General features: G+C 45.8%; 1 protein-coding gene across 1 annotated transcript; it reads left to right on the top strand.

Moving 5' to 3' along the window:
- Positions 1-1,314: 1,314 nt before the first annotated feature.
- Positions 1,315-8,982, top strand: LOC135378381 (shematrin-like protein 2). Its single transcript, XM_064611421.1, has 3 exons — positions 1,315-1,326; positions 6,505-6,603; positions 8,554-8,982. Exons 1-3 carry the CDS (start codon positions 1,315-1,317, stop codon positions 8,980-8,982), a joined length of 540 nt encoding a protein of 179 aa, XP_064467491.1.
- Positions 8,983-11,770: the final 2,788 nt, after the last annotated feature.

The following is an 11,770-nucleotide window of genomic DNA, read 5'->3' as shown; positions in this document are numbered from 1 at the left end:
GAGTTTTCTTTTTTGAAAGACTAATCAACTTGAGATGGAGTATAGATTAGTGTATTTTTTATGCATTTTAGACTTGGAGTCTATGTGATTTTACTTAGTGGTTGAGCTTCGAAGTCTAAATGTGTATTGTTACGATCTTTTCGTGGTTCAGCTCGAGTGATTTCTTATGAGATAAGTTGAGCTGTAATGTTAGTCATGTTAGTCACAGACAGCACATCCCGTGGGGGAATTAGATCCCGCGTCACCTCCCAGTCTCGGTGTGGCAAGCGATCATCCTGACCACTATGCCACGGCAGCTGCTCACCACATAACTGTAGGAACAACAGCAACTACTACTTTGTTTGAACGATGATGAGTGGGCAGTTGCATTGCCTGGGGCGATACTCTATCCCATTGCTGCCGGTAATGTAGTGAAATGGAATAACGGGTTGCCTCACAGTGAGAACGAAGTGCTACGGTGTCGAAACACTTAAGGCAGAGCGTTGGTAGGCTAGATTTGGCCATGGACCAAGCAATTTTGACGTAGTGAGAGGGCGAAAGTCCAGCTGATTTAGAGGCACCGCTAGCGTGGATCTGAAATGTTGGTAGTGCGGGCTCTAGACCGAGAAGAAAAACAAAGAGGGTACCACGAAATGTCCACGTAAAACGCGATCCCGATTAAACCCATGCTCTCGCTAAACTTGACCTCAACAACTGAATTGGCCCAACACTGACGCCTTCCACTCAATCCCCTCGCGCAACCCTCAGGCCATGACGACCACCATCTTTTTTGCTTTTTGTTCTTTCTCTTCGTGGCAAAGGGCCGCATTGAGAAGTAAAACGACAAAGCAGCCCATATTTTTACAAAACATAAAAAGCAATACTCAAAAAACGACAACCGAGAAAGCGCACAGTTCACCTTCGATTACGTGCCTGTACGCAAAAAAAAAAAAAAAGAATAATAAATAAATAAAATAAAATAAAAAGAAAGAAAGTAAGCGAGAAGTAACAAAATGCAAGAGCAAACAAGCCCGGCCACTATAATCGGTGAACGCTTTTCTGGCGGCAAATTGCAGGGGACAATGGCGTTCGGAAAGGAATTCTGCTTAGGTGAAATTATGCGAAAAACTTTGGGCGGTACCGGGTGCACCGTACGATTAACACGTCTAGTATCAAGTGTTCCCTGACATCCATTGAGATTGTGCTGCCCTGTGTGTGCTCAAAGTTTTGATTTTTTGTGAGGGTGTTAAAGCGAGAGGGTGTGTGGGAGGTATATAAGGCGGCCTGCAGGGCTAAGGAGGTTGTGTCTCACCAGTGTGGGTTTACTGAGCAAGTATGATCGCAAGGGTAAGTTGGCACCGTTCGCTAGATTGACATCAGAGCAGAACAAGAATAAGAGACACTTTATATATTGTTGAATGGTGATATTTAGTGAGACCTAATGAGAGGCAAGAAATTGCACTACACCTGAGAGCTGGATATGATCCCGAACTGAAGCACATTTTAAACCGTTTGAAATCGCATTTATACGCTTTAGATTTTGACCTTCAGTCGTGATCTGGACAAAATATTTTGCTCCTCAAATGGTTTCACTCCATTTTCCACGCAATGCAATCGCCTAAGAACGTTCAGCCACTATATTCCCCAATCCAACTTTCGTTTCCTCATAGATTCACCACCCACTTCCTACAGTTTATAGTTCAATACAGTTTCGAGAATACACACTGTTGGTAGACCGCTGATGAAGCATAGAAGAGTGTATACGGGAGTTATAATACAGGAGCAGCATATACCTACCTCACCTTCTCAACGGATAAAATTCCCAGTCACATGCGCCGTAATTGGCTCCGGTAGGTGCGATACATTCTCATTGACTTCCGCAAGCGGTGTATGGTGCTTCTCAATCCTTTTTGCTCGTCCCTTTTATCATTCATGGACGCGTCAACTTCAACGTCAGCCCTTATGTCAACTTCAACGTAACGCATATGTAAAAAAAATGTAAATCAGTTAATTTTGAGAGTTGGACGAGTTGGTACATACTGAAATCGGTACAGCGCAACAACCAGGTCCTTTGTCTGACCCTTCTTGTCCTCGTTGTTGCGCTGTAACGATTTGAAAAAAAAAAAAAAAGTTTTATTGTTTCTTCCGAGTTTTTTGGAAGTACCGTTTGTTGCGCTAAATAGGCCTTCCAGTACTGTGCTCACCTATAAGCCGTTATAACACACCGTCGAAGGCAGTGTGTTCAACTTCACCGCATAGCACGCTCCTAGCCAACCATAATCTCGAATGATATCGTTATCTGCCCTGATTTGTTGGAAACGGGGGCGTAAGCCTTTTCTGTGACACTTATGATGTTCATAATTGTCACAAAAAAGGCGTACGCCTCCCGTTTTCAGCAAAACACGGCAGATAACGGTATCATTAGAGATTATGGTTGGCTAGGAGCGTGCTTTGCGGTGAAGTTCATTTTTAAGAGTGTATGAATGATATGCTACACTGAATATGTGTTACTTGTTGTCATTCCCCTCACCTCTACACATTGCCAACTGAGAAACCCTGGTCAGCCAAAAGTGCCTAACAGCGCCGTCGAAATTTAATAATTAATTTAAGTGAAACACACAGATTAGTAGGTTAGATAGAATAGCATACACGCAGGCTAGTTGGTAGTCAATATTCTTTACGGGAATACCTGAGCTTGGACGACATACACACACACACACAAAGTAAACACTGACGGCAGCAAGTTTTACTGGTTCAATGTCTCATCAATGTTACTCATCAATGTCGTACTCTGTGCGTCGCCGTGTATTGCCCAAGGTCAGGTTCTCGTTCCCACAGACAGGTCAGCTGGGCCAAGATACTTTAGTGGAGCTCGAACTGCCATCGACGTTTTCTGCCGTGCCGTAATAGCACCAGGAGAAAAAGAGTGGCTGCAGAGGAGCAGACGTGGACAGGTGGAGCGATAACAGAAGGAAGGATAGACAAACAGGGGGAGTTAGTATACGTCCAGGGCAGACTCCACACTCTTAAAAATGAGGGGTAATGGCACGCACGCACAGCACGCTCCTAGCCAACCATCATCCCGAGCCACATCGTTGCTTCCTTTGATTTGCTGAAAACAGGAGGCATAAGCTATTTTTGTGGCATTATGCAGTTCATAGTTGCCACAAAAATGGTGTATGCCCCCCGTTTTCGTCAAATCAAGGGAGAGAACGTTGTCATTCGGGATGATGGTTGGATTGGAGCGTGCTGTGCGGTGAAGCTCTGTTTTTAGAGCGCACGGGAAACCTTGCCGACATGCGTCTTGAAGGTCAGCCAGAAAACCTATACACACTGTTAAAACAGAACTTCACCACATAGCACGCTCCTGACCAACCATCATACCGAATGATATCATTCTGTGTCATGATTTGTTTAAAACAGGGGGGAGGCGCCTATCTGGGACAAGATATTTGTCTCAGATAGGCGCCTCCCGCCTGTTTTGAACAAATAATGACACAGAATGATATCATTCGGTATGATGGTTGGTTAGGAGCGTGCTATGTGGTGAAGTTCTGTTTTAACAGTGTACACTCTGAAAACAGAACTTCACCTAATAGCACGCTATGCGCCAACCATTGCCAAGAATGATAGAGTTATCGCTACTGATTCGAGGAGAGAGGTGGGCGTACGCCTTTTTGTGGCAATCATCATATATCCAAATTGCCACAAAAAGGAGTACAGTCTTAAAAATGAACTTCACTGCATAGCACGCTTCTAACCAACCATTATCTCGAATAATATCGTTATCTGCCCTGATTTGTTGAAAACGGCGGGCGGACGCCTTTTTGTGACAATTATGAACAGCATACTAGGTGTTCCAGAAAAGGCGTACGCCTCACGTTTTCACAAATCAGGGCAGATAACGATATCATTCGAGAGGGTGGTTGGCTATGAGCGTGCTATGCGGTGAATTTCTGTTTTTAGAGTGCATAACCTCCTACAGAACAGCTGGTGTTAGTGTTTGAACATACCACCTCCCAGACCTCAACATGGTCGTGTCTGTGTCTACCAGCAACGAGCAGATACTGTGCGCACTCGGCCATGCGGCTGCACTCTGAAACCGGAACTTCACCGCATAGGACTCCTAAGGCCATCCAGAATTCATGATGCTATTCTCCTGTCTCCTGGTTTGCACTGGGAACGGGTCGTACGGCTCCTTTGTCGCACTTGCCGTATGTAAAACGTCCCCGTTTTCACGAAGTGCACGCAGACATCACACAACTGTGCAGCGCACTTTGTATGTTTTAAAGGTGCTATGTTACTGTACCAAGCGAGCCCGCCGACTGTATCGGCTCCAAACGGCGATTTGAACTTGTTGTCTGTGACACCTTTTGTATAGGTGAATCTGATAGGTGCGTATCTTCGGCACATAGCACGCTCCTAGCCAACCATCTTCCCGAATGACAATGTTCTCGACGATGATTTGTTGATAACGAGAGGCGGAGCCTATTATGTGTCTATTATGCCCGGCTACATAATGGCCTACGCTTCCCGTTTTCAACAAAGCAGAGACCAGAACGTTGTCATTCGGGACGGTGGTTAGCTAGGAGCGTGCCATGTGGTGAAGTTCATCTTGAAAAGGGTAAAGCAAAACGTTATGTGTACTTCCGCGTTGGCGTCCGATTGGGTGCTACAATTCTTCAGATGATGTAACGAGGGATAGAGGTACCTGGACGGCGGTGAGTCTACTTGAGCGTATACGAAAGAGAGTGCGTTTTTGTATTAAAGCTGCGCACGTTGTAAAGGTGAAGTATTCAACAATAAGTTGTAAATAGAATTACGAAGCGTAGAAGAACAATATTACACCTATTACACCCGAAACTGAATACTTGCAGATATGAGTTCTTACCTCCTTTAAGCTCTACATTAGTCACCATAAGCGTGTTGCAGGTTACATCCCATTTCGCCTATTCCCATTTTGCCTAACTCGGATTATCGGATTAAAGAGGAGGGAGGGGTAACAGCCGTTATGCGAAGTGGGACTGCCGTGCAATCTCATTAGGCAAAACGGGACTGTCAGCAAGTGGGCGTGACTTACACGCTCCGCCCGGATGGTGACGCGTGCAAGAAATGAATGTGCTCGTCCGACAACTACCTTACGTTGCCAAAAACAAGGACCCTTTACATTTGCAAATATAAGGTGTAAATATAATCTACAAATATAACAAAAACAAAAACATTTTACAAACATTTTACATGGTGACTCCTGATGGAGAGCATGACGAATGAAACAAGGCTTCGAGCCATGTTCAGTGTCACCTCAGCGATGTTAAATATGGAAACTGGTGTCACTATGGTCGTGTTTAACTTCACTTTTTATTTATGTTTTTATTTTTTTACTTTCGTGTTAGCGCCGCGAAGCTATGAGCGACGGCGAGGTGGCTATGAGCGAGATGCGGCTATGTGGAGGTGAGCGGTGGCAATGAGCGACGTACACATGAAGGCAGATGGAGAGAGGACAGCAGGAAGGAGTGGGGGGACAGGGGGTTAATATGCGTCTTGGGCAGACTTCAGGGGGAACTGTGGCGATATTGCTCTCGAAAGTCTTCGGAAAACCCAGGGAAATCCTCAGACTGCACTACCGGTGGTAGTATTTGAACCCAGCGCCTCCCAGTCAGCACGACACCACCGAGCGAGACGCCTTAACCCACGTTCAACCTAACTACCGTATTTTCGGGTGTATAATGCGCGCGTTATACAGTAAAAAAGTGCTCTGAAGAGGGCCTGCGCGATATCTAACGGTGGGAGTTATACACGGAAATATTTTCCAACAGGGTTCCTTTTCTGGTCGGTGTCGTACAAATTTTAGTCTCTTCCAGGGTGTGCTGTGAATTTCTCCCAAATCACTTAGGGTCAGTTGAAAAAGCTCAAAAAGCCGGCGTTAAGGGCATTGGAATTAATAAAAAGTTGTGATACTGCTTAAGAATGTCATTGAGCAGTCCATAATTCAGAATGGCGAAAGAGACATGATGTCGTACCTCGATGCCGTGGGACATCTAATGCATATTGAGTATAGCTGCAAATTTGGAAGAATGTTGAAGTGCCGAAATGAAAGCTGCCCTTTTAATTTAAAAAAAAACTGTAAATAAAAACCACGTTTTTACTCTTGCAACAGTCTATATTTGTGAACCAACAGATGAGGGAAGAAACCCTAATGTAATATGAATTATAAATACAGACCTCATGCTTCAGTGAAATCAACAAGGTTGCATATAAAGTTATAAGAGATCCGAAATTGACTTTTGGCAGCATGCTAGAGGACCGCCTTCTTTCTTACGTAACACGGATTAGTAGGCGAAGTGGGACTGTCTGCAGCATACATTAGGCCAAATGGGACCCCCTGCAGTTCGAGGTCGGTGGACCTGCTAAGGGATGGCGAGATAATCCGCTAAGAAGCATTAGGCAAAATGGGAATAGGCGAAATGGGAAGACACGGTGTTGCATATCCACGGCACACCAAATGAGTTTGCATTTTTGTTCCAGATCGCAGTGGTACTGGCCATATCGGCCCTCGCCCTCGCTGGGGGACATGGTGGTCACGGTGGTCACGGAGGGTACAGTCACCAACACAGGCACCAAGATGTAAGAAATGCTCAAATGTAGTTTTTCCACTGTCACACAGGACGATCTCTTAGTGATCATTCAAACCGATGATTTGGATCCAATGCTTATTCAGGATTTCGTATACTATGTGCGAGAGGAATGTATGTGGACCTCAAAATTATACACCGTGGAACGTGACTTCTACGTTCGCCATCCACGCGACCTCAACTTTAAATTTCCTCTATACAGCGACTCACGTGCTGCTGAATGCTCCGAAATATAGAGGACTGTTCTGCCCCCATTCCAAATCGTTTGACAGCGTCAGTTGTTAAGGGCGGACCCACCCGAGACTGCGTGGTCGGCGTCCGCAGTAAACGCGAGTCACATGTCCCCCACAGAGTCTAATTCAAGCGTTCGCGACGCAATGTATAACGGAATTCCCAATAAGCTGAACAGACATTTCTCGCTCACTTCAGGCTGCAGGAAGATGAAACTTGGTATCCAGATTGGAAATGCCCCAGGACTCTCGCCTCGTTGACCGCCATTGACGTTGTACGTTTATTGTGAACGGCACGCCGTTTTATGTAACATCCACAAAATCGTGGCCGTTAAGCGGTCCACAAACGCAATCTGGACGACGAACGATTGAGAATTTATTCCTTTATCACGTATTAAAATTTAATGCGCCTGTCTCAATTTGTGCGGGGGTTATCGAGATTTTACCAGTCTCGAGAAGTAATTTTAGTTAGAAGTAACTCGATACAGTAACTAGGTACTGGAAAAATAACCAGTACCTGTATCAAAGTACGCTTCCTAAGAAAGTAACCTTCAGCTGTACCTAGTTCCGTTTTTACACTTACTAGTTACAGTAACTAGCTACTTTCAGGTAAGTTTTTTTCCAATAATATCGGAAAGCGTTCCCATTTTTCTTTCTTTAGCCGTTGCCGCATGTTGTTCGTGGCTCAATCAACTGCCCACAGCTGTAAAAGAATGACGATGTGAAAAGGATGCAGCTATCCCAGCCACTCAGAAAGAAGGGCAGGGTGCGTCTACTGCATTCGGAGGTGGCCCTAGACTTGAGGCGACCCGTGGTGGGGACACCTCACTATGCTACGATATGCTCGCAGTACCCTCGCATGGAGGTACAACGCTGCAACTCTAGCCTCGTAAAGGGCTCAAGTTAAAGTTAGTTGTGGTATTGCTAGAATATAAACCGTTATCATTATTCCAATGGCAAGAAAGCAGTTCTATGGTCCTATGGTTCTATGGTTGCGCTCCTAAGCGCAACATGCAAGAAGCGACGTGCCCCAGTTGAGCGGCTGTTCGCCATTGGCAGGGATGATTTGGAATAAAGCGGGGCAGACTTACAGAGACAAACTTGGAGCAGGAGCTCTTTCTCCAGTGTAGCCTGCAGAAGTAGTTCACATTGCAGCACAAAAGATTTTAGGATAAAAGTATTTCAGTTCTTGTTTCGTCCTTTTGGAAGGTACTTGTAGAGTAACTAAGTTACCTGTGGCTATAACTTGACTAGTTACTATTTGTGCAGACTAACGGCACCTCTAACTTAGATACTTTGTTCGTGTAGTAACTGGAGCGGCAACACAGATACTTTTTGAAGTAACTTTTCCCAAGACTGCATTTTACAGCGTCAGCTGAAAACGCGCGTCACGTGACCCCGCAGAGTGTAATCAAACCAGCAGTACAAAGCGTTTTAACTCATACCCGGAATGTAACACATTTGAGCAAAGAATTGGTTCGTCCATCACACCTAGTGCGCGAAAAGTGCGTGGAATTGAAAGACCGGAAAGGCGGAGAGACCGGATTGGTAGAGACACATGCGAAGGGTAACACTAGGCCGGATTGGCTGATAGACATCGTAATCGTCCCTTCAATTTTTGTGTCAAACCGCTGCAACGTTACAATAGTTCTATATCTTGTGTCCGTTGAGTGAAAAATCTTGCAATTCTGATTACTCGTCTTCCGACGCAGGACCACGGACACTATAAGTTTGGCTACGACATCGTCAACCACTACGGTGCCAAGAACGGTCGTTGGGAGGCCGGGTCTGCTTATGGTCCAGTCGTCGGTTCTTACTACCTGGGTGACATCGACGGCAGACACCGTACCGTTAACTACGTAGCAGACAAGCACGGCTTCCGCGCCATCGTCAAGACCAACGAACCCGGCACCAAGACTAGTCTTCCTGCCGCTGCACCTTACGTATCTGCTCACGGGAAGCACGTTCCAGCATACGGCCACGGTGGTTACGGTCACGGAGGTTACGGCCACGGCGGCTATGGTGGATATGGTCACGGAGGTTACGGTGGTTATGGACACGGCGGTTATGGTGGATATGGAGGATACGGTCACGGAGGCTACGGTGGTTATGGAGGCTATGGCCACGGATTCTACGGTTAAAAGTTCCAGTGCGTCGTCGTGTGTGCAGCCTTCGTGTGCTTGCTGTTGTGAGTATAGATCGACCTAAAGCTCCCAACTCTTCCCTCTTATTTTTCTATTTTTTCCCTTGGATTCTGAGGTCCACAAGGGGAAATTAATCCCTCAAGAACCTTTTGGTATATTTGGTTGATAGCTTAGAAGTACCTGTACAACTTTTTAAGATGCACCTCTTCCCAGATCAGTATTTCGTAACCCGCTTGCCTTGCACCATTAATACGTAATCATATGCAGCGCGTTTTTTTTTATTCGTTACAGAATGTTTATATCAAAATCTAGCACAGAGAGATAGATGCCGTTTTACCATGTGGGTTATACGGCCAGGCGAACATCCTGTAGGACAGCGTATGCAACTACTGAACGACTAATTAGCTAATATTTATTTAAAACTTATTAATTAGATGTTTTCTGGGAAATGCACGACAGCAGAATTGGAGCGAGTCATGAGCCGAAAGCACTAACGCAGCAGTTGCAGCGGGTGCAAGGTGGAGGGAAAAAGACGCGGAGAACATATTTTAGGGAAGCTAGGAACAGATATTTTAGGGAAGCTAGGAACACTAGATTGTTTAATAGGGAGAAATTAAAAGTTCAATGAAAAATGGTCGACCGTTTTGTTAAACTATGTTGTAGTTTTCGTGTTACATTCTCCACTAAATAAACTAGTTTGTTAACCTCTGTACAGAGTTACTAGTAGAAGTGAGTACTAGAGCTTATTTCTCGCGCCAAGCGAGGTGCATGACAAACGCAAAAGCGAGCGGCGATGGCGATGAGACCGCCACAAATGCAATGGAAGAATCGGCAAGCACCAAGCTACGTTGGTTTTTCAAAGTGGTCACCGTGCGCATCTGCACACCGCTACCATCGCTGCGATGCTATCGTGTGATGTTATCGCTCTATGACGCCTTTGGCGTATATTGGGCTGCGGTGTAGCAACTGCAGCACACGTCTCTGGAGGGCTTCATCTGTGTGGATCGTGTTTCCTCCTAGGTGCTCTTTAAGGGGCCCAAACAAATGGTAATCGCTTGGGGATAAATCTGGGTTGCGTAAGGCGCATGAAGAGAAACTTCCCAGGGCGTTTCGGCCAGGGTCGTAATTTCTGCGATTTCGGCCTATCGTCAAATTCGCCGTGTGAGGCAGGGCATCGTCATGAAGGAGAATGGCCCTTCAGGACAACGCCCCAGACCTTCTCTTGCGAATTGCGTTTCGCACGGCACCCTTTATCAACGTAAAGTAGTACAGGCCATTAATCGTGACCCCTTACTCGAAGAAGTCCTCATGGATGACACCCAGCAGTCCCAGAAGACAGTTCCCATAGACTTCCCACCAGACGACTGCATCATGCTTTTCTTTGGTACAGCTGGTATGCTTTTCTTTGGTTCTTAGTACAGCAACCGCCACAGGAAACCTTACTTGGCTCGATCTTGCGTACAGTACTTCGTACTCTGTACTTGACAGTGAGCTCATGTGGTCTTGTATGTTTACAGGTGTCGTCAGCCATCTTCCGTGCTCATGCTGAATCTATAACCCTGCTGCAGCTTCTTCCTGGTTTCTCGGGTCTACCGGTCTGTTTCTTTCGTCGACCTTCGTTGTGTCTGTCCTGCTGCCATTCACTTGGCAACACGTCTGTTCTTAATCTATCGCTCTACCATGTCGTGCTGCGTTTGTGTGCAGAGTAGTAATTTAATTATTTACATGTGTAAATAAAGAGAAAGAGTTTCTACGATGCTATGGCTAGAATCTGTTTTGATATCGCGGTTCACACAACTCTGATAGTTATAGCGAATTCAGCTGATCGTTGTAGTGCAGAAAAAGCTGCTCGAGCGTACATGTCACCCAGCCGCTTCAATCCAACGTGCGTCGCGTTTCATTTGTCCTTCTGTTCGCTCGTCGTCCGTTTGAAGGCGATAATTATTAAACCGAGAGCTTTAGACGGTCAACCACCGTGTAGGTTCATCAGTAGCTTAAAACACCCTTAAAACTGATGATGGCGGTGGTGGTGACGAGACCGGCCTGCCGTTGTTGGCGGGGAGCGTAACGACTGTAGCCAGAATCAGATGATATAATATGATTTGACATGATATGATAACAGATATTGAAATGATGACAGCCGAAAGATAAGATAGGCAGGTCACTGCCAGGATTGATGAGAACTCCGAGCAAAGAAACAGTTATCACATAGCCTTTGGACGACTCCTGGAGAAAGCAGACGAAGCTACGGGATTTTGAGCTTCTTTCCGTGAAAGAGCCTCTGGGGTGTAAGACATCCTCCAGCTTGCAGTTCCAAGTGTCCAAGGTGCTCAGCGATGCTGACGTTGTCCAGAGAGGCAATCTTGTATAATTGGGATTTAGTGAAAGCGCTTCCGGTTCGCAACCTGAAGAGCAGCGTTTGTGTATTGCGGGAAGGTTCATCTGTCGCGGCGAAGCGCAAAAAGACGCTCTTTCACTCCCTTATCCATCAATGAATTACGTCCTTACACCAATGAATTACACCAATGAATTACGTCCTTTTGCGCTTCGCCGCGACCAGCCGCGACAAAAATACGTAAACCGAAACCAATTAATTACTGCAACAAATGACCCGCTTCGGTGGCAGATTTTTCTCTGAAAGGTGTCCACTGAAGGTCCCAAAAGGGGTAGTACCCATTTTAATACCGACAGCGCCCTGCTTTAGAAGTTACGCTTTTTTACGAAACTCATTTGCATTTTTATTTAAATAATGAGCGCCTCCCGCTCATTCACGCGGCGCGCATCT

This window comes from Ornithodoros turicata, chromosome 1 (assembly GCF_037126465.1).
Source record: "Ornithodoros turicata isolate Travis chromosome 1, ASM3712646v1, whole genome shotgun sequence".
In the NCBI taxonomy this organism is placed as follows: domain Eukaryota; kingdom Metazoa; phylum Arthropoda; class Arachnida; order Ixodida; family Argasidae; genus Ornithodoros; species Ornithodoros turicata.
Note: the sequence above shows the minus strand (reverse complement) of the source record. Positions and strands in the feature narration are given on the sequence as shown.

Excerpts from the sequence above, each read along its gene's own strand:
- LOC135378381 (XM_064611421.1), top strand. Across the intron at positions 6,604-8,553 it reads ACCAACACAGGCACCAAGAT|GACCACGGACACTATAAGTT; the intron begins GTAAGAAATGCT and ends CTTCCGACGCAG.